The 23,236-nt window shown below is 47.3% G+C and overlaps 1 protein-coding gene across 1 annotated transcript in view; it reads left to right on the top strand.

Annotated features, from left to right (window-relative positions):
* The window catches only part of ADGRL3 (adhesion G protein-coupled receptor L3), a 210,836-nt gene that overhangs the window by 37,566 nt on the left and 150,034 nt on the right, over positions 1-23,236 (top strand). The window contains exon 4 of the mRNA XM_026061900.1: positions 5,746-5,855. Coding sequence (XP_025917685.1) covers positions 5,746-5,855 — 110 coding nt within the window. The remainder of the gene's footprint in view (positions 1-5,745; positions 5,856-23,236) is intronic.

Genomic DNA, 23,236 nt, shown 5'->3' on the forward strand with positions numbered 1-23,236 from the left:
GCGAGTAGGGCAGGGAGAAGAGCTGGCATGTGCGTGGATAGCTGAAAACTCCCGCGGGAGCGCTAGGGAAGGAAGAGTGGGGAGGGAACGGCGTGGCGAGCCTGCAGGGATGTGAAATCCCTGCCTTTGCTCCGAGCTTTGTATCGAGTCCAACGTTAGAGAGCCTCTCTATAGCTGTCGGACAGATGTTCTGAAAAATATATCCCTCGGTCTGCTTTTGGGTTGCGGAAAGTTTGGCGCTCTGTTTAGCTGTTTCGAAGAACTTTACTGTGGTAGTTTCAAGTCATGCAGCTAAGGTTAGGCTTTATTTATCTGTTTATTTATTTATTTTTACCCGTTTGGTTCCATACGTGCTTTGGCTAGGCAGCAGCGGGCTGGAAAGCGCAGGAAGGTTTGTGATGCTGTGCTTTCCTCTCGAGCTCAGAATCAAAGTGCAAGCTGCCTTTATTCAAGCTTTGGGCTGGAGATCAAAGAGGTAGAGTTGGCTACATTGAAATAAAAGAAAATCCCTTTTTTTTGAATATCAAAAACATRTTTGGTTCATTTCAGGCCTTTTTGTTGTTGTTGTTTTAATAGAAAGCTTGGTTGGTTTCTGATTGGATGGCTTTAATGCCTGAGCTGCAAATGGGGCCCAGACAACCTCTGTGCAAGGTGCTGTACAAACTCAGGATCCATTAAAGGGCAATGTCGGCCTTAACAGCACAGACCTTGCCAGGTTTTCTGTTTGTTTTACACACTAATATTATCTTTTTGTTTGATCTGATTTAGCTGTGATGCTAAAGACCTAACCTGTCACATGTTGGTCCTAATCACAGAATGGTTGAGGTTGGAAGGGACCTTTGGAGATCACCTGGTCCAACCCCCCTGCTCAAGCAGGGTCACGTAGAGCACGTTGCCCAGGATTGTGTCCAGACGGCTTTTGAACATCTCCAAGGACGGAGACTCCACAACCTCTCTGGGCAACCTGTTCCAGCGCTTGCTTGGTTGGAAGGCCCACCATCCCAGCCATCCCAAGCAAGGGCCTAAGGCATGTTTGTTCCCTTCTCTAAAAACTAGGGATCTGTGCTTTAAAAATCGCCTTGGTATCATGCTATTGGCAAGAGTAACGACAGAGGTTGCTGTGTTTAGAAACAACGCTGCACGGGTGCCTTGGGTTCACTCCCGACTTCATCAGGGAGATACCCAGCTTTGACCTCCTGCACCGTTTGGACACATTTGCTTTTGTTTTCTTCAATTATTATGTGAAATTTGAGGTGGAGCACCGCACGCGTGATTTTGGTCCAAACCTTTCTTTAACCCTATTTGCAGAGGGGAAAGGCTAATGCATTAAACCTATCAGCCCACGACTGCAGATTATTTTAGCCCATTGAGAGCCACTGTTCTTCAGTCTGTTTTCCCTTTTGCAGGAATTGGTCACTGATGGGAAGGGTGGGACTTGGTTGGGGATCTGCCGCAGTGTGACAGTAAATGGCAGCGAGAACGGTGCGATCGAGACCTGAGGCCAGAGCATGCCCCAGCGCTGGAAATGCAGGGAAAAAGCCCGTCCTGGGGACTGCCAGCGCTCAGCCGCAGACCTAGTCAGGTGTGAAATATTCCCTGCGGATACGGCCGTTCCTCGTTAAAGGGCACTTCATCCGACAGCAGGGTCAGTACAGGATGGATCAGGTAGTTATAGTGCCTTTTGCAAGTACCTGTAAGCAGTGGTAGACTCAGGGTCTGAACCCACTGAAGTTTTGTAGAGAAAATAATCCTTTGACGCTTATTCCGGCTATCTCAGCTCCTTATGGCTGTGCTAAAGAAGAAGAAAGAATGAGCTTTGACTTGGGTTGACTCGAGTTAAAATGGCAATGAAGACAAAGTAATGCGGAGAGCTAGCTGCAGTTCAGCCCAGACCTCCGCTGGCCTTTTATTTGACCTCCTAACCCAAATTAAAAGCCAGATTGTTTTCTGTTTGCAGTTATTTTAACTTGCGTTAACGCTGCCTAAACCAGAGCGCCTTTTATCGGTTGGTTTGTTTTAGGTGTCTTCCCGCCATCATATCCTGTTGCTCTTCCGTAAAGTGGATTTTTATTAGGTTACTGCCGATGTTTTTGGTAATTACATAAGTAGAAAGTACCTGCAGAAGGGGAGATGTGATTCTTTAAAAAATGAGCTTTACCGCCTTAAGGCTTGCCTGGTTTTGTTTTCAGCTCTGTGGATTGGCATCCACCCAGCGATGTTAGCCTACCTTACAGGCTCGTCCTTGCTTGTGTCCTTAGCTCGTTGCAGCTTGAATGGCACCGGGACGGCTTCGGAAGTGCTCCACGTGGGTCTGTTTTCCGTGCTGACCCAAACCTCTCGTCCGGATATACCTGGTGGTGCGAGAGCGTGTCTTGGGCAGGGGAGGAGAGAGGGGGTTGCTGTGGAAGGGGAAAGCCAACAACAGCGGGAGAAGGATGTAGGGGGAAGCGACCGCACGAAGCTGGCGGTAAGATATGAAGTCCCGTCACAGGTAGATGGGGCAGGAAGAAATTCAAGGAAGCTCTGAAGTGGAGGAGACTAAGGGTACGCGCACGGTGACGAAGCATGGAGGGAAAAGCTCTCGTTGCTCAGCTGCACTGTCCTCCTGAGGGTGACAGCGAGCCAAGCTGTCCCCACCGGTGGCTCCTGCCTTGACCTCGGCCTGACCAAGCTGTGGAGTCCCTGGAGCCGAATAGATGTGTCATGTGCAGGCATGTCCCCAAATTGCCCTTAAATTTATTAAATGTTGTAAATTTACTATTAAATGTTTCTTGTTAAATTTTAAGGGTCTCATCGATGAGTTGAAACAGCATAATTACTTTTTTTTTTCCTTTTTCCTGTGCAAAACACGTATTTGAGCAATTTCCAAGTTCTCCATGCGGCCTGGTAATCCCCTCGGTGACCTTTATGGCTTGGACGCGGTTGGGCTCGGCAGGATTTCTCGGCTGTCGCGTTGCTCRGGTTTCGGCATGGCTTTGGTGGTTCATTTTCCCTCGTCTTCCCTTTCCTTAATGTAAAATAATGATCCGAGGGGCGAAATGGGTCAGGGCTGGGGCAGAAGAGCCTCTGCAGAGGCATCCTTGGTTTCCGGAAGCTGAAGGTGGGCAGGGTGTCGGTCAGCTTTTGCGCAGCACCTTGCCAGAAGTGAAGGGGGTGAACCGAAGGCTTTTCTCGCGGCTGTGCTCTGCCCGCTTCGCCCGCTGCGGCCTCCCTTCCCTCTCATTTATTCATTTTTCTTTTCCCCGTGATTTGCAAGCCAGTGTGCTGTAACTCGGCTTCGGCTCCTATTAGGAGTGCAATTTCTCTTTGTTTCCTCTTYGCTTTCTCCAGGGTATCAAAATATATATATATGTATTTTTCCCCCTTCTGGGTCCTTCCCAAAGGGTTGATTTGGAAATACCACGTATTGACGGGGAAGAGCATAGTCCTAGCTGGCTTATTCGCTCTGACAGCCTCTTCCTTAAAGCGGTCACCCGGAGAGGAGATTTTTGTGTTTTGGAGAAGGGAAAGGATGTCTTGCAGCGTTGCCATGAAGGATAATGAATTAAGTCTGTCTCTTACTGTAAAACCATTAGAAAATATAATAGACCCTGAGAAACGGGCTTGGATGTTGATGTCTTGGCTGTATTAGCGTGCCTAGTCGTGTGCCTTGTCTTTGCAGAAAAATGAGATCTGTGTAAAATAGGTGTTTCGGCTGAGAGGCGAAAAGAAAACCTTGTTTTTTTGGTGGGCAGTGCTAATGGTGCTCCGGCACTAGCGTTAACTCTCCTCTTTACCGTTTTCAAGCGCTAGTGCAAATAACGCTCCTTTGCCCATTTGAAAAACTGACGCCCAGTTGCCCCCGGGGAGGGTCGGCCTCGGGAGATGCCGGCGCGGGAGTGCCGCGCGCGGATTTGAGGTGCCCCTTCTCCCAGCTCGCCTCCCGCGGCGGAGCAGCCCTGCGAAGGCTTTGCTTTGGGATCGACCTCCCGCTTTTTTGTTTTCTTTCTTCTTTCTTCCTGCAAGCGTAGCACCCCAGACGTGTCTAGCCCTGTGCTGTCGACGTGTCGGCGCTGTTAAAGTTTCTGGAAGGGCCTAAAATAAACATCACCTGCCAAACTGTTTTTTCTTTTTTTTTCCTCCTCCTTTCTTTCTCTTTTGGTAAATATATCAAGCAATGTCAGCGCTGGAAAAAATCAAAGATGTCAAAATGGGAATAAGCAGCTGTTTATGTCTTAAAGTGCTTCTCCCTCGCTATCGTAAGATGACCCTGTCACTTAAAAAGCATAAAAATGATGCCGGGGAGAAGGAATGGAAATGTGCTGAAAGGAAGCGAAGGGTTGTTTTCTTTTACTTATTTACTTATTTTAATCCGAGTGGGGAGTTGCAAGCAGAGTTGATGTTTCTGTCAGTCCCACAGTTATAAGCACGACCAAACTTGGGCCTCTTCTTGCGCAAATGCATTTTGGAGCCCAGCACATGATTTTTTTCCAACTGTCTCTTTGCTCCACGGCTTTTATTCCGCGCCGTGTGGCCCGGGCTGTCCCTGCAGCCGGGGAGACTATCAGTTCGGCTTTTGGAGAGGCCCGTTGAGCCCGGCGAAGGATTTTGGGTCGGAAGTGGAGTTTTGGGTGACGTTCAGAGCTTCTCCTTGAAGGCCGCCTGCTCGCACCATCCCAGGTACCTGTGACATCCCGGCCAAGCCGCCCATCTCGTAGCGGCAAGGCTGAGGACAACAAAGTTATCCCTTTGGGTTACTAAATTTGTTCTTCTGTGCCTGATAAAAGTGGTCGCTCGCCGTGATAACTGTCACCTTCCAGCAAGAAAACGTGAGCCCGGCCCGGCCCCCTGGATTATCGGCTCTCCCCCCAAACAGCCTGACGAGCAAGCGTATCGGCTCTTAATAATCTTCCCGTGAAATTAAAGAAATTACGGAGCTTAAGGCAGTCGCTAATGAATCACTTTTAATTTATGGGCTCAAATAAAAGCCTCATTAAGGTTGACAAACCCTAGCCGCAGGTAAACACGCCGCGGCTCCACTCCGGAGCGAGAGGAGCCGCGCTCGGGCTGCCGTGGCAGGGTCCGGGGTCCCGCGGTGCGTCGGCGGAAGCAGCGTCTCAGAGAGGACCAACGCCTAGGAGGTCTCCTCCTGGCACGCGAAAGGAGGGACGTCGAAGCCTAATGATTTTCTCTCTCACGCACTTCTATATATATATATTTTTTTTTTTTGACAAGTGCAAGAATTTTCTCTTTGGGATCCCCCAAATTTCCCTCTTACACCCCCCAGTACGTGGTCTCAGGAGAGGCGTCCATTCTGGAGCAGAAGGATTGAATGAAGCTTAGCCGTTTATAACCAAGGCGAGTGCGTTGGCTGTGCGTGAAAACATACTGGTTTGTTTTCTGCACAGTTTATTTGGTGAAGTGGGTTGTTGTTTTTTTTTTCCTCTCAAGTGTTGCTGTTTCTAGTCTTTGCTTTGCATTAAAGAGCATTATTCACGATGCCTGGTTTTCACAGGAACGCTCTATAAATAGTTTGCAAAAACTACTCGTTACACCTGCTATAAAATACGCCACGGTTATTTTTGCCACGTCTGTTGTCTTTGCATTTCCCTTTGGTTTGGACGCTGGGGTTTAAGGCTAGCGGAGCGCGGCGCGACGGAGTTTGGGTTTCGAAAGCCGGAGGACCGCGCTGGAGGCGATAGCCAACCTCCCGTCCTGCCCCGCTGCCCGGGCTGCTTTCTCACTCTTTTCTCCTTTGCTTTGCAGATGCAGTAACCGGACGCAGTGTGCCGTTGTCGCGGGCCCTGACGTCTTTCCAGACCCTTGCCCTGGGACGTACAAGTACCTGGAAGTGCAGTACGAATGCGTCCCTTACAGTACGTATGCTGATGTGTTTGCATTCGTTTCTTCGGTAGGGATCTGCTCGGTCGGGGAGCCGGGGCCGGCCTCGAGCTTGCCTTTTTGCTGCCTGCGGGCCGGCAACCGCTCGGTGCCGCACCGCGTGCATCGCATGACACCGAGCCCAAAAGATAGGGAAAACTGCCTTCTGTGCAAGGCTTTTAAGCATACACTACTAGCGCCCCACATTTTCCTTACCGTGCAACGTTAACGGTGACATCTCACATTTTGGAAAACGCTTGGAAAGCCCCATTGGTGAAAGCAGACCCTAAGAACGAAGCATTATTACTAGCTTATAACTTCTCTTTCCAGAGTTTTCTGTTCATAATCATGTAGCAGCGCGCTTTAGGCTGACCGATGTTCTTTTAACGGGTGACATTTGGTAAGTGCCTTAAATCCAGTATTGTATCGCCAAGGAGATAGAAAGCTAATGTTTTGGGAAATTCAATGTTTGGTGATAGAAGTTTCTAAATTGTGAGCTTCCCAAGTTAGGAAGGCAAATTATATACGGGCCATTTAGCCTCAATTTTTAAAGGCAGAAAAACAGTCATCGGGGATTACAGCAATATGCGTCGAAAAGGAGATGTCAGATCTGCAAAAAGTTAAGCGTAGCTCGGGATTTGCCTTTTGGAGACACCAAATTGGCTACTGTCCTGCTGTCAAAAACGGCATACCTCAAAAAGAAATACTGAGAGTGGCCCCGCTCTTCCTTCATCCCCTCGGATATTGCCCATCCCTCGCGTGCGAAGGTGGCCGCCAGCCCTGGAAGGCCACGAGGGGTTTTTGGTGGAGATGTGGTTGGAGGCCACCACCCAAGAGATGGGATCAGGGGCCTCTTTCTACAAAGGGTCTCTGCTGCTCAGCGTACAAAATTACTAGTTTAGAGGTATTCCGCTATAAATGAGGCCTTTCATTTTGGAAAAACAAAAAAAAAAAAAAGTGGGGGGGGAGGTGAGGGAGGATAGTTTTCTACTTAGAGCAGGTTATAGTTCCTCGTGGTTTGCCCTTTGCCCAGGCTACGCTGTTGCCTCCTGAGGCTGCGTCGTTCCTGCGTAGCCCTCTGCGAGTTCAGTTGCGTACGAAGCAAAGAGGAATAGCGGCGCGCTCGTAGGAAGGTAATACGTGAACGTGGCGCCCTGAGGTGTTAACGGGCCTGATAAAATAAGTCTTGCAAGAGGTTGCTGGGGACTGAGTGCGTTTTAATGATCTCCGTGTTGGGGGGAAACAACAGCAACAGCCAGGCGCTGCCTTCGCCATGAGGTTGGCGGCTTTGATGGCTCTTTGCTCGTGAGTTTGCCCGTGAATCGGCTGGAAGCGCGGGGCGAGCGCGTTGTGAAAGAGGCTCTCGTCGCCTCACTTTGTTTTTCGGCAAGCTCGCGTCGCTCACGAAACGCGGGGCCAAACGCAACGCTGCGTTTTAGGCTACGTGGTGCTGCACGTAGGTATGAGGAACTCAACTTCGCTCGAGGCCCTCTGATCTGCTGCCGTTTCCCGGCGTGTCCCTTCTCCGTCGTATCGCGCTGTGATAAGTCGCCTGCTGCATCCAGGCGATAAGTCTTCCACCAGCTTTTAATATTGGCGAGATCTGTTCCAAGGACCCTTTCCTGCAAGGGGAAAAAATGAGCGTGGCTTCCGAGGAAGGATTAATCATCCTTCCTTTCCCTTCGTCTGGGTAAACAGGCTAATGAATGGTACGAAGGGACCAAGTTTCTTTGGCGCGTGGAGAAGTGTTCATGCATTTTTAATGATAACAAGGGGAAGGAAAGCAGTGCTGGAGCATTGATGGTCTTTTCTGTTCTAAGCCCTTTTTTCTTTTCTTTTCTTTTTTAACATGGAAGCCAAAAGCTCCTTTCCCAGTTGTTGTATTGATGGAAGGAAAGGTCATTTCTTTGCTAGAAATATTCCTTTTATTGCGGAGAGAAGAGCGGATGGGCTCACATATCAATAAAAGTGAGGGACGGCAAGTGTGGTGTGGGAGCAGAATTCAATAAAGTTTTATTGTATCGCGAGTGGACTGGAGTGCATTTAAAAACATTAAATGAAGGCTCGCAATATCTGCTCCGCTGGACCTTAGGGCCGGCGAATAGACGGATAATTGAATAATGACATTTTTAAGAGAATGCAAGCACTAGAAGGCAAACTGGTATTTTCATTGCTCCAAGATTGCTGGTGGGAAGGGAAAGAGGGAGGGAGAAAGCTGCAAGAAAATTGCCACCCAAAATCAAGCTAATGAGACCACTTTTCCCCCGAATATGGTATTTAATTATTTCTGGGCGGCCCTAAGACCTTCATGTGGCCTTTAGGCTTTCTCCGCATGCGTTGTCTTGCCACCACCTTCCCTATCGGTGTTTGCCCACCAGGAGCAACGCCGGATTTGTTAAACAAACGGGCTTGTGGCTTCTCCACTTTCTTTCTCTCCGTGGTTTTGTGTTTTTCTTTTTTGTTTTTCTTTTTTTTTCTTTTCCCCAGAGAACCACCGGAGAAAATAACAGGCTATCTCAAGGGGTTAAACACCGCTATTGGCACTTGGGTCAGTAATGAATAAATTCCCACCACCCTCCCCGCCCGAAGCCGGGCAGCCTTTGTTTTATTTAGTTAAATAAATGATTTGTGCGCATGGGCTAGGAACGATAAGGAGGAAAAAAAAAAAGAAATCCTGACTACTCGTTAGGATGATTTCCGAGTAAAGCATCTTTCTTTGTATCCTGCTGACAAATTGCCTTTCTTCGGAGGCGTACGATTTCACGGGCGTAGCGCGGCCAAAACCCCTTTTTTGTATTCACCGGGCTTCCCCGCTCTGCTCCTTGGTCCTTTGTCCGCAAAGGCAGAAACAAAAGACGGTTACTTACCCTATCGGCCTCCTTTCGCCATGTTTTTTGTGGGGCGAGCGCACACGCACAATAGCCCCTAGGAAAGCGCCCTTAATTAAAATAACCTGCTATTCCCGAGCTTTGCAAACCTGGAGGCCGAGATCTCCGCAGAGGTGGACGCCTGGTTTTCACGAATAGGCGGAAAAATAAATGCCAGGGGCAACCGGGGAAGATAAATGTTTTAGAAAACTGGGAGGTAGCCCGAGATGAGGAAGAAAGAAGAGTAATTTTGCGGGATGCTCCGTGAAATCAGTGAACCATATAAGGACATTGTTCCTTCTTAAATCTGAGCTGGGGTTGGTTTAATTTAAAGGAACAAGGTGACTTCAGGTGTTTGTGTGCAACAGGTCGTGCTCTCATGTATCTCCGAGTCACGTGTGCTTTCTCGCTTGGAAAAGTCACCGTAAGGCTGCTGCTGCTCTTAATTGTATTAAATCTGAGAGGCTTCAGGGGGAAAAAGTGTGAACTCTGTTGTAGCTTGGGCACCCATGAAGCTGTCGGCTGATGGTAGGGTGTTTTGTTGCACATTTGCTGTGAAAGACAGAAGGGTCATAATTTGATGGACGTGTACTAACGCCGCTTAGAAAAATAGGTTTGTAGCTCACCAGCTGCACAGGTTGTTACGGGAGAGTCATTGCGGTGCGTAAATGTGAATTGATTCATCTGGATATTTTTGGAGTGACTTCTSTGACCATCGCACTGTTAAAACTGAGCTCCTCATTAACGGCAGAAGGGAGTTAAGCCGTCCGGTTCGGTCTGACGTTTGAGCTGGACATCTCCATGCCTCATAGTTCAAGGTCTAGCACTYGAGCATAGTGAAAAGGAAAACGTTGCTGGAGCTAGGGTTGGTTGTTAATTTGACCACCAGCAAAGAGGAGGCTGTCCTCCACCCTTAAGACCTTCATGGCATCCAGACTTTCCATTTTTTGGTCCATGGAGAAATGCATTTTTGCGACATTACCCATGTTGCTTTTGGAGCCGAAGGCTGAGCTAAGGTGATAGGCCATGAGCTACGAGCTGAGCTGACCTGATGGTATSTTCTGCTGATGGGTGCTCGAATGGCACCACTCATCGGGCTCCACACAGCCCAAATTAAGCATTCGCCATCTGGCCGTGAAGCATTATGGCAAGGAAAGCACCTTTTTATTTACTTACTTGTTGAGGAAAATCCAAAACTTGTTTTTTCATTCATTTGGGAAACGCTGAGGAGCCTGAAGAGACCCTGGAAACGTTGAACGTGTGTGAGAGAAACATTTCTATMCTTACCGTCAGCTCATCGCCACAAAGTTTGCCTTGCAGACGGCCAGACTTGAAACAAGCCAAACACTTTGTCATTTATGTATTGCTCCTGTTCCATGTTTTTTCTTGATTTAGAGCCCTGTCAGTTCTCCTTAAGGGCTCTATAATTGGTTTCCTTTACRGCAGCTGAAAGTGGAAAACTGTGATGAGTAGCGTAACCTCTCTCGTTTTATGAAGATTATGAATATAAGGGAAWAACTTAATTCCGAATGCGACTTAAGTGCACGCTGTTTATTCCTCTCCAGTCTTGTCCCACCGCAGCTGCTTTTTAGTGAGGGGGTGCGTGCTCTTGCGTTGACTTTGAATCAAATTGTGCTTAAAATCCCCTTTAAATCTGTTGTCTGAACGCCTTCGGCCTTTGGGTCTCAATCAAAGGTCATTAAAGCACTGGGAAACTTTCTTTCAGCGTCAGCAAACTTTGGGTCAGGTTGCTAGTAACCTGGGGCTTTTTTTAAGTGATTAGGTTTTTCCTAGAAATTCATCTTTGTCACACCCGTTTCTGGCATAGTAAATAACTGATCTCATCTCGGCTAGTAATGGAAATTGTAACCGTGCCGGGCACAGAGAATAATGAAATTTTAGCGGATTCCTCAATATATAAATAATCTGTGATATCCCCTGCCTACGTTGCTGATAATTGCCCATGCGACTAAGGGGGCAGCTCTCTAATTTTGGAAATATATTTGCGCTTGGGTAACAAAGGTGCCGACAAAAGGGAAGAAACCAGCGGCTTTACGTCGTTTTGTATCAACCAGTGTTTTCCCCCTGCTAATTCCTGCGTTTCTGACGGGTCTGCCGCTAGATATTTGCCACCAATTTACTGCCCAAGCGGAGCCCCGCGCTYGCCGTTGTCTCTGAACGATGCTGTCGGTAAGAGGAGTGTATTTCTTTCCATCTTTAATAACCTATTGTCTAAATTGCGCTATTATGCCAAGCACTCTCGGGAGACGCTGATATGGATTTCATACGTTTTTATAACGGATCTTCCTGGAGATAATATTTATATTTCCAGATTTTATTCCTATTATCCTTTCATCTCTCTCTCAATAACTGTTGCGAGGGTTTCTTTCATTGGTGCGAGCAGCGTAAGGAGATTAAGACCATCCTTGCCAGGTGCTATTATAAATCCACAAAAGAAATGAAATACATTTATTGGTTTTTATTCTGGCCAATGGGGAGAACAGAGTATCTATATCCAGTGGTTAAGTTTAGGATTGAAGTTCATTTCTTCTAGCGCGCGAGGGAGGGGGAAGCGCGAGTGTATTAAGTCAAATCCCTTTAGTGCGCAAAATACTGAAACGCATCTTTCCAGAGCTAAAAATACAACTTTGTTGAGTTTCTTTATATTAAAAGGGCTCCCAGGAAGGGAGCCAAATGGGTCTGAATGTATTACTTTTTTTTACTCATTTCCTCCACTTTCCTAGCTAACAACATTTCCAGGCAGCTTTTAATAACAATATAGGCCTGCATAAAACCGCCGTGGCCGTAAGTGCCTTAAGCCCTGGCGAAGGAGGCAGAAGGAGACCATGCAGCGTTTGGATTTCGGTTCGCTCCGGTGCCTGTTTCCAGGAGAAGCTCAGCTGGGGGRTCCGCGGAGACCATCCCCAGGGCACCTTTTTTGCAAAAAGGTCGGCTTGTCTCTCTACAGCTTTTCCTTCCCCAAACCTCGGGAAATAACCAAGCCACGCGGCACGCCGTTTGCCGGGTTATCCAGAAAGGTTCGATGCCTCGAACGGCATCGCGTGCCGCTGGTTGCGGAGCCGGCGCTTCGCGGAGCCGGCGCTTCCCGGCGCGCCGGAGCAACAGCCTTCCTCACCTGCGTCTGGCCTTGCTTATTTTTTTTTCCATTATTATTTTTTATTTGCRAATCAGCTCAGATTAGGAAAGATTTGTTCTACTGGATTTCCCAGGTGTCTGTCTTGCTGAGGGTCCAAACTAATCTCCCCCTCCAAAGTATTTTTCCGTCCATGGGTAACTTAAAAGAAAAAAAACGCCTTTAATCTCGTTTATCTTTAATTTCTCTGTTCCGCTTCACAGGCCCACCTAAAAGGATTTACCTGGAGTATTTATCCCGGCCACTATAAATGTAAATTCCTTTCCAGATCTCAGATTTCATCAATGGTCCTCGGAGACGCGTCGTTTTAATTTACCTTGCAGGTGACATCTACCTGGTTTCTTGTGCTGTTTCCATGAAGCTACTGTTCAGCAGCGCCTCCTTAACGCTCCGGTTGGGCACGCTGAGCGGTCTCCGATAGTGCCACCATCGTCTGGAGAGCAGGGACTAGTTCAGCAAAGGCGAGGGCTAGCTCGTCCCCGCGTAACCCCGCCGAGTCCTTTCCTTTTACCGTGGTAGGGGCAAAGTCGGGCCTTTGTCCTTTTGCTTTAAAAGTTAATAATTGCACGTTCTTCAGCTTAAGCTCTTGYAGCAGATACACGCACGGGCGCTCGTGCAAGCTGCAGAAGTCCCRGGATGTTCAGATCCACAAAATAACGGCTCCTCTGACCGGAGTAGGAGCTGGTGCACTGAGGGGGGATGTATGGGATGGATGTATAGGCACCGCTGAGCTGGCTTTGGTCCCGAATAGCAAGCAAGACGCCACGGCGTGAGCTGTAATGCGAGAATAGATTTACCATACGAGTATTTGCGTGAGCCTCAGTCGTACCCCTGCTTGCGCTCGGGCTTTTCCCAAGGAGACCGCTGCTGTGCTCGCAGCTAGCTCAGATGCTCGATGAACGTCAGCGGGCACGTCTACGTCTTATATACGCCATACACAAATAACGTAAACCAGAATTGAGGGTAAATTAATGTACCGAGGCTGGATTTTGGAGGAACGAACAAATCGGCCTTTGTCCATGTAAAGACTTGCTCGCAAGAGTGAGCGTGTGCCATGTACGTTTTAAATGCAGTCAATAATTAAATATGTTCCAGGTGACTCTGGTGGGTGGGGGGACGTTGTTAGCAGTTACCACGGAGTGACGAAGCTACGTGCTGTTGCTGGTGCTTTCAAAACGAAAAGTCAGTGTTTCCCGTAGAATCCATTAAAAATACATGCTGGTTCATTCCGTAATTGTCATGTTTAAGTTAAATTAGTGTCTTAAGCCTGTTTTGGGGTTTTTTTTGTTTTTTTTAAGTCTTAATAAAGGTGTAGTTGTCTTTGAGCACATGCTTTTGCCAAGAGCCCATGGAAACACCTAGGACTTTTCCCGTTGACTAGGAGAGACTTTGCATGCGCAGGGTGAAATCAGGCAGTATTAAAATCAGTGCGGGCTTGATTATTAAAGAGGGTGAGTCTGCGACTTTAGATTTGTGCGTTGGGAAATTTGTGGCGCGGTGATGATAGTGGGGAGAGATGTTTCCAGTGCRGAGAAAACGTATTTTTTTTTCCTGAAGGGGACTACTCTGTCCTCCCTTCTCCTCCCAGAGACAAAAGTAAATGACTATCGAAGTGTCAGGCCAGTTGTAGAATACACAAGACAACCATCCGTTTTTTTACTTTATGCTAGGAAAAAAAAGTATGCTTTTTTTTGTCAATTCCTGCGTTTGAGCAGTTTGACCCAGAGTTGACCACTCTGCACACTCCTACAAACATCTAGCAAGAAGCATTTATTAACCGTTGGAGGGAAACGGTGCCCAAGTATTAAACTAGGCTTGCGGGAGGAAGATGATAACGAGGGAGAGCTCGGTTTGCAGCGACTCCATAAATGCGGCTTCCCAAGCGGCATGTGCAGCAGTTGGCCATCGTTGGCTGCAATGTATGGAAGGGAAAGCTCCAACAAATTGCTTTGCAACACTTCCTCGTACGCATGTCGATACTCATGTTAAAATGGGCTTTCACAGTCGAATTCTGCCCAAATCTTATCAATTATGAATGGCTGCATTGTGACAGATGGTCGGAATTACTGTTTTTAAGAATGAGTGATAYGTTTCAAATGAGAAACACATGTTGCTCAGCAGCTTGAGCTGCCGCTTATGAGAAGAGAAGCAACTCCCTGACCCCTTCTTCCCCTCCCGTTGTTGGATAGCATCCTATTTTAATAACCCGAAAATGGAGACCATGAAATATTGCACGATGGAAAGCTGTGAGCAACTATCAATTCCGGTGTAAGAGGATCCCGCTCTTGCTCGGCATGGTGGGAGCTGCACCTGTTTGGGCAAGGGTGAAATTTGGATTTGCAGCGCGAGTATCGATCAGGATTTCCTGGGGGCCTTAGTGACGGCAAGTTCGGCAGAACTGACATGGCACAAATGTCTTTCAGCTTCGTGTTACTGGAAGGTAAGACTGGAAGGAGCCGGTTTGGACCTTAAGACCAACGTATATCATGATAACATTGATGGGTGCTCTGTCAGGTGCTTGGCTTTGTTGAAGATACTATGAATTCCTTCAATAAGCTGATTTTCCTTTCAGTCTATACCTGTCACATGGCTTGCTTTTAAAAATAAAAAAGCGTTAGAAATACGGTATGCGAAAGATCGTTGTGGAATAAAAGCGGCACTCTTAAAAGCAGCCCAGATGATAGCAATGCTATTATTCATTTGCATTTGGATGATTGCAGCCAAGTAGYCCTCAGAAAGCGGACTGACCATCTTGGAAACGCCATTCTCTAAGTGTGTGCCTGTTTTGACTACGGACATTAGTGTCTAGGCACACGTCTTATCTGGGAACAAATAAACTGTGTAAGCATCTGCAGGATCGGTGTCTAATTTGGTGGAGAACCGTGTGTTAAAAATCTTCATTACTTTTGCAAAATATGCTGCAGAAACCTTTGYGGGCTATGATGTGAAATACATAATTAAGGCACATATTGCCAGAATAAACGAGCCAAAGGTATTTTGCGATAGTAGCCTTTCAAAAATAAAATCACAATCATTTGCTTACTTGCTGACTTATGAAATTGCCACAGCACGTTGGCCAAAATTGGGAGTAGAAGGCACGAGCGTTCTTCCTCTCGCTTCTTAAAATTCTGCTTAACATTCATAACATAGCAAAATATTCATTTCTGTGTCTTTAAAACCAATCATATTAGTTATTCCCTCGCTGAATTTAGTGCTTATTCAAATGCGCTCACTGCTCTCCTAGAAAACAGGTTCTGGCTCAATTTCTTTAGCGCAAAGCCCTTCCTTAGTGCCCAGATAACACAGWGTTATCTTATTCTGGTAATGCTTCGCCATACAAAGCAATCTAAAACCCGAGGAAGCGTGCCAAGAGACGCTGGGCAAAAAGCCCGTATATAAAGTTTGAGCTTCTTTCCCTTAACGGTGCAGCGTTTGCACAGCCCTCTCTTCAGGCAAAGAAAATAAATCGAAACAAAGCGCTGAAGTTAACCAAGAMTTTTTCTCAAGCGCTACGTTTGGTAGTTCTTTTTGCGGGGGAAAAAGGAGCGCCAGGTACCCAAGATTTGCTGTCGTCATATCCGAGTCCACGGAAATTAGGTATATGACTGCCGTTAAACRGTGTGGAGATGCAAGCTATCTGCAGAGAGAGAATTCTTCCCTTTTTTCTGTRTGTGAATTCTGGGAGGTTTTATGGAAAATTCACCTTTCCTTTTCCCCCTTCTGTTCTTTTTTCTGCTTCATTTCTCCAGTTCTCGCTTCCTCCACCATAAATACGTGCGCGTGGCGGAGGCTATGGCTTTGCAAGCTTCAGCCTTTTAAATCCAAGTGGTTTTGCTTTCGGTCGCCCTCCCTTTTTGGAAGCCCAGGCTCTGGGAGGATGGCAGTTTGCAGAGCTTTGGATTTGCTATTAATCAGTCTCCTCAGATTTATTTATTTATTTATTTATTTATTTATTTATTATTATATGTGTATATATAGATATATGGGGTTTTTTAGAAGGTTTTCCTCTCGGCTCCAGCAAAGTGTCTGCTCAGTCCCAGGAATGCAGAACTGGCCCGAGTTAGCGCTCGTGCAGCTTTTGCGGTATCGCCAGTGTGTTTTACTTTGGTCGATTGATAGGGTCAAGAGGCTAAAGTTTGTCTGGTTTCTATCGCTGTTTGCCCGGAGTCTGATAGGTATCCAATTAAGTTTTCCAATATTGAACGAGAATAGAGCGGTAGTGTCAGCTCTTCTGCAAACGGCTATTAAATTACAGGATGTAAAACTGGCTAACGATGATTCAGAGCAATAATATGCCCCAGTTCTGTGTTTATCGCATTTAAAAGACGACTGAGAGGTTGATTTTGTTGCCAGCTGCATGGTCGTTGRTGACCGGTAAGAAAGCCTCAGACCGAGAACGACTTCTGTTCTAAATACAGCCCCCCGTTCCGAATTTCCGAAGCTCCCAGGAAGAACTGTGCATGTGTAATGGCTCTAAAAATAAGGAGGGATATGCTTTTTTATGTACGACTAACGGTACATATTCAGCTTGAAATTTTTCCTAACCTACAAAGAAAAATCGTGTGCAAAGGTGACGGACTTGCTTCTAAATGCACGTAATTGCTCCGACCTAAAGCTATGTGTCTCCCAGTTAACACAGGCAATAAATGAATGTCCTAATATAATTTTGAAACCTATGAAATCAGCAGCAGAAGCCAAAATTGTTGCTTCCTCTCCAGGCTGACACTTTTACTGCAAGCAGTAGTTTTAAAAACACCAGGCGAGCTCTTTACCCCAGTGGGTCTGCCCGGTGTCACTGGTTTAAGAATTCATTTTCWGGAAACAACTGCGCGCCGTGATAAACATCGGGTTGAAAATTCAATTTGCTGCATAAAGAATTTGGGCCCCGAGTTTTTCATAAAACAAAGTCAGTCAATTAGAGCCTCCTTTTCACAGCCGGCAGGTTTTCTTTTAACTGCAATAGTAATGATCGCGTTTGGTCCATAAAAGCGTAGGCATTAACGCTGCGGAGAATGATGCGCTACAGAAAATGTTGAATTGGAGGTACCTAAGAGAAAACGAACGTTATGTTTTCTCTTTGATTTTATTATATGTAGACTTGGCTCGCTGGTGCCATTTAAATAAATAAATATGCAAATATCTCTTGCTCCGAAACACAGTTTGCTTGACAAGCCCTAAATTTTTTTCACACATTAATTAAAATCTAGCAACATCCCCGTGCTGCTCTTCCCCCCGCGCCGCAGCGAAGATGCTTCCGCGGCAAAATGTGGCAGCTCTGCGAGAACGTGCGGCGAAGCGGGGTGACAGTCTGGACCGCAAGCGAAGAAAACGCTGATTTTGTGACAGTAGCACTTGTCTTCCCGGTTCAAAAAGGCTGCGATACGTGGGCCGGAGATTTGGGCTGGTGGGTGCTCCTGGTGGGCCTTTYGGGCAGGCTTTTGCCTGCCTGGAAATAGGGATGGAGCCAAAAAGAGGATCTCGTCGCTGCTGCTTGAGCCTTCGCGCCACCCTCCTGCCCTAAATCCAGACAAAATTGCTTTTCGTTTCTCGAGGAGATGGACTGAKCTCTCACGCTTGTACGGAGACGCAGCTTCCCTAGTTTTCCAGCACCACCATGGAATAGGTGTTTGGATTTCGTGGTGTGCTCGAGCCAAAATCTGCTTGCTGTGGACTTAAAATTTTGATTTCAGTGGGTTATGGATCGCGCCTGGTATCTGYTGCTGCAAGTCCATCTCGTCCACAGGTTTCTCCAAAATTACTTTAGCAGTTCTGCACATTTTCTGGAAACGCACGGAATATTTGCTAGGAATATAAACATCCCATTTAGCATACCCGCAGCACATAATTTAACTGCAAGCTCAGAATGGTTTGGAATAAGCTCGCAGAAGCAGCTAAGTGTTTTGGGTTTTATTTTTTGAACCGATTGTGTCTCCGTAAGGTCYAGCCTGCAGGAGTTGATTAATGCCGCCTTGCTTGGTGGCGATCCTGCTAAGGGTGTTTTGCAGTGGACATTTCGGGCCRCCTGTGCTATTCCTGGCTGCGCGAGCGGCTGAGTAATTGCAAAAGGATGAGCGAGAAAAATAGCGAGCTTGGCAGGTGAGCCTTGCAAGAGAAATARCAGATAAAATAATCTTCTTCCATTTAGTGCAAAATCATCATTATTTAGAGGTTTTGGTCACCCTTTCTCTTTTTATCCAGAAGAGCTGTCCTTGACAGCTTCCCTGCTAAAGGAGCAACACTTAAATCCCGTTTCTCTTTACTTGGGGTGCAGTTTTACCGAGTGTATTGATGTGAAGGCTTCATTGTCTTTAAGCAAATTGACCAAATAAAATAATAAAAAGCCTATTGATTGCAGGTCTGCGCATCGTAGGTGATAAGTGTGGTAAGCTCATGGGCAGTTCTGAACTTCACGCTGTAAATTGCTTTTAATGAGCTGGAATTGTATCAGCTAAAAGACACAGAAACCGATTAACCAAATGGGATCTGATTGCTGGTTTTCTGTGTCCCATCGTTCCTCTTCYGTTTGGGTTCTCTTTCTTTGCAAAAGATTGAAGTCACTAACATTGGCATGAAAGAACTGCTGGTGCCTCCATCTCTCGTTGATGCCTGCGCCTCTGAAATGAAGGTGCTGCTTTAAAAAAAAAGAAAAAGGAAAAATTAAGCACTTTAAAATTACTTCTTTTAATAAAGTATGATTCCCCTCTTTGTATTTTCCTGCAAGACACATCTACTGAAAAATGCTGACTGGCGATTCTCAGGTCCTCTGTATGGAAGCTGCTCCATACAGGAGACCTCATGTGTAACAGCGCTGAAAATCTAATCAGGAGTGCTTCATGGAGCTGCAAAATCACGGCTGGATAAAACAGTGTAACAGCAAAGCGGAGCTGTAATTGCCAGAGAAGGTCACGGTCGCAACTGCTGTGTGACTGGGTGCAACTTGGACGGATCCTGATGGCCTCGGAGCAATCCCCGTTACGTCCTCACCTGGTGGCTACGGTTTTCCTTTCCGGTCAGGCCCAGCCCCAAGAGGAGGAGAAAGGAGGCTTTTGGCAAGGTGGAGAAGGCAGAGTCRCGTTTCCCGCAGGTATTTCTTCTTCCTGCCGCCCACGGGATCCAGCTGCACCCRGGGGAGACTCGCTGGAAGAATGAGTTTTGCAACGTTGGTGAGGCTTGCATTGAAAATAGCATCAGGAGGAGCAAAACGAGGTACCTCCGTAGAAAAGCAGTCTTTCTTGGCCGCAAAACCTGCCGTTTTAGGGGTCTTTAGGGTTTCATCTCAGTCTCGACACAATTGTTTCGCCYCTCGCCTTCAGGAAAATGGGGCCTATTTATTTTGACCAGTATTTTCTCCATGAATTTGGTTGTGATGCAGTTAGAGATGACCAGAAATGTAAGTAAGTGGCGAAATATGTTTTCCAAGAAAAATTGAGGTGCAATTCCAGTCCAAGATAGCACGTGGCTTTGGATGTAAATTACCAGTATTTTTTTTTACTATTTATGCAGGGGGTTTTTTAATTGACCCGTAATTCTCTCCCACCTCCCCAAAAAGGGGAAAGGAGTAAGAGGAGGTTTGAACGTGCTGCGGGCACGCTTTGCCCTGGCTCCGCTCGCCCTTCGGGAAGGGCATGATGAATGTTTAGGGTTCTCTGGAACGTCCCCATCTCTAAAGAGCCCTGATGGACTGGACCTGTCATCTCGGTTTTCCAGCAAACGTATTTCTCCTGTGCCTGCCTTCGTGCRTGGATGTGCATACGTCAAACACAGCCTCGCTTTGCCTAATGCGCTGCAGGCTGCGTCACGAGCACCTGGTCCGCTTCCCCCCCAGACTTTATTGCATGAGTTGGAGCAGACTGTAAAATCCTCGTTTTTTTCCCCTGAAAACTGGAGTAATAGGATTCCTCAAGAGTTTGTGCCCTGGGGATTGCTGTGAGCTACTGAAGCGGCAATTAAATAGCTGGCAAGTGGCCAGCTGTAGGGGCTCGCCGGCCCCTGCGGCGCCCGTCGGGGGGCAGTAACCTGCGTTTGCTTTCCTCCCTGTAAAATGGGTACGTTGCTTCCCCAGGGGCCTTTGGGAAGGAGCAGCTGTGCGATATCTCCTCTTTGCATTYGGCGCGGAGTTTTAGTCCCGTCCGGAAGCCATCGCTCGAAGGTGTATTTTTACAAACCGTTTGAGAGGTTTTCTGAATGACGTGGAGGCCGCCCGCAACTTGTATTTCTCCCCCGTGGGCTACGACAAGAGCGACCCCGTAGCCTTGCCCGGGAGGTTCCCCGCGACCCAAAACGGGAGGCATCTGCTGGGGTTATGAACTGCTCGCTGCCTGGGCTCGGCGGTGGGGGGTCCTGTAAACTGATCGGCTCCGTCTTTACCTATAGATTTTGCAGCTGTCGCAGCGGATGCCGCGTTTGCCGCGCAGCTGTGGCGGCGAGAGCGTCGGCTGCAGGGAGACAGACGGGTGGCCCCRCGAGCAGAAGACGGCCAAGAGGGCAAGGCTTCGCTCAGGCTCTTCTGCAGAAAGCTTCGTGCACGAGGGCACGTCTCCTGCTCGTTGAACCCATGCGTTTGGTTTCAAAGGGAATTTCTTYGGATATATTTCAATAATATATCGCTCTACGGGAAAGGATGTGCCGGGAACTGCAGTGCGGGCTGCCTGGTGCTTTTTGGGTGGCGTTGCCTAGTCTGCAGCGGGCAGGCGTTTTGTATGYGTTATCTAGGTACGGGCAAATAGCCGAACGATATGCAACATGCAGGGTACAGCGCCAAATTGGGGTATTTCTGACCGTCGATATCAAATCAAACTAAGGGCCATCGTTGTTYGGAGACTGCTGAGTACCCGCTCTCTGAAAATCAGAGTCCTTATAGAAAGGATTTAAAAATGCAGTAGTGTTCTGCTAGTTTCGGCTAACGTTTTAAAGCCAAAGAGCAGGTAATCCACTGGAGTCAATACAGCATAGGTGGAGCAGTGGTAGGCACTTTTTTTCTTTTTCTTTTTTTTTTCCCCCCGTTGCATATGTTAGCTCGATGAGAACATGGTGACGCATTGAAAGATGTTTAAATTTTATAAAATCTGGCGCTTGTAAAATATTGAGCCGTGTGAGCTCCAGAGTGGCACCCAACGTCCTTCTGGCTAAAGGGTAGGATAGCCACAACCACTCGTTGTGCTGCTCTCACTGTTGAGTTGTGATGGAGACACATAGCTTTGTAGGCTTTCGTAAGCCTGCTCTGGCCAAGCAGTTAGTTAAACCTTTGTTGGCTTGTGCCTAAGCATGGTCCGAATTTTATAATCCAGGAGAAATAAAACTTTTAGCCCCATGGGTTACTGGCATCTTGCTGTTTCATTGCTCTTCGGAAAGTGCTACCTCTCAGAGAGGTGAGCGTGGAAAAAGCAGACTGGGGCAGTGATGGACTGTGATGACGATCGGTTCAGATATGTGTTGTTGGGTGGTCTCTAGGTTGTTTTTCCTTGAAATTTTAATGGTGATGCTTCTTAAATTGTTTCATTTCCAGCTCTAGCCAGGTATTGCCTCTTCTCATCAGCCCTGGGTTACCCAAGAAAGCTTTTTGCTGGTCCAACTCTTCTCAAAAGCCTTCCCAGCCCTCCCAATGGTTATTTAACAGTTTTGTGGGAAGCCGCATCTCCAAAAGGTTCTCCCAGGAGACACTATGAGCAGTGCTTGGGCTTGGGTCAGGATAGCGTGCTCACAGCCGGGGCAGCATCGTTTGACCCTTGCACAATATCGAGACCGAGAAAGCAGTTTTGTGCTATCGTTATTAATTGTGAATTTTTTGCACCGTGGTCTTCCCATCACGGTTGGTGGAGGAGGCCGCCCACCGAGGCGGACAAGAGGGGCTGCAAGGAAAGGAAAGGGCCAATCCTCAGTGCTGCTGGGTCAGCGTGGCCCCATCCACGTTTGCCTCTGGCACCACGAGCAATTCTTGGGTTATTGCCTCGTCTAGGTGAGGCAGAAGAGAGATTTCAGGAGGAAGCAAACATCTACCAGGCGTAGCCTTGGCATCCGCATCTGTCCCCTTGACCTCGCAGGGTCCCTCCTAGCCCTATTTTCTATTTTCGGATTGCTGAAGACTAAGCCATGCCCTGATTTCTTTTTCCAGTTTGGAGTTAGCAAGACAAGTAAGTGCTGTTTTAGATAAAAACCGAGCCTCAGTGAAGCGGACAGATTTATTGAATTACCTCATAGCAAAATGAGCGTGTTTCATTGTCACATATATACATATATCTTTTTTTCCCCTCTGGGGAGAAATGTTTTAATCTCTTGATGCCATGGTGAAAATGCTGCATTGGCTTTGAAATAGAGAGAGGGCACCACACACTGACCGCTCCAATAACGTGCACCAGTAAATACTGTGCGAGGGCTCAACGATCCTGATTTCCGAATACATAATATATTAGAAGTTAAGCTGTTGCAAAAGCACACAAAAGRCTTCTCTGAACCTTCATAAATTCATATGCTTTAAATTAGAAATAAAATAGTCTTTTTTTTTTCCATTAATAGCAAAAATGATAGGTCTTAGTGGTGCCTAATATTCAGTTCATTGCAAATAGTACCAAATTTCTACGTATTCACCACATATATTTTATTGCTATAATTTGTGGTTCTCCCAAGCAGAATAATATTTTTACTTCAGTGAATATACCAGTGCAAGTTAAAGGTCTCCGATGTATTCCTTTAAAGTGACAGTTCATTGCAGCGAGGTCCCTGCTTTATATCGGTACTTATTCATGAGAAAAGAAGTATAAAACATAATGTCATCCTTCCGAGTCGCGGATACGAGCAGCAGGGAGCTAAATCCTGCGGCTCAGAAGTGCTTTTTATTCAGGCTGGGGCTCGCGGCGTGCATTTGTTGCAAGCCGCTCCGCTCTCGCGGCCGTAGGCGTGTGGGTGCCCTCTCCCATCTCCCCGGTGCAGCCGGGAGCAAGGGCTGGAAAGTCGCCGCCGGAGCCRTCCTGTTACCGTTGGGCAGGTGGTGCTCTCCGCCGAAGCACCCGCGTGTTGGCCAAGGCTTGGTTGAGTTGGAGGACCGTGAGCTGGGGCAAAAGGGCGGCTAAAACGCAGGCTCCAAAGCCGTTTTCTGCATTCGTGCCATTTTGCTTTTTTTTTTTATTTTATTTTTTTAAGAAAATTACGCATATTGTTAAAATTTGCTGGGCAGGCTGCTAAACCTCATTCCAAAGGACCGATTCCTTCGGCAGTCCATTGACCCCTCTCTCCGCTCCTCACTTACTCCCCAAAGCGGCTGCAGTGAAGTCCCCCCACTCCGGCGACCTCGTAGGTGTTCCCCGGTTCGGAGAGGGGAAGGCAAGCGCGTCGCTTTGCCGCCTGGTTTCGCGGAGAGCCT

The sequence above is a fragment of the Apteryx rowi genome, unplaced genomic scaffold (genome assembly GCF_003343035.1).
Source record: "Apteryx rowi isolate R43461 unplaced genomic scaffold, aptRow1 scaffold_187, whole genome shotgun sequence".
Classification (NCBI taxonomy): domain Eukaryota; kingdom Metazoa; phylum Chordata; class Aves; order Apterygiformes; family Apterygidae; genus Apteryx; species Apteryx rowi.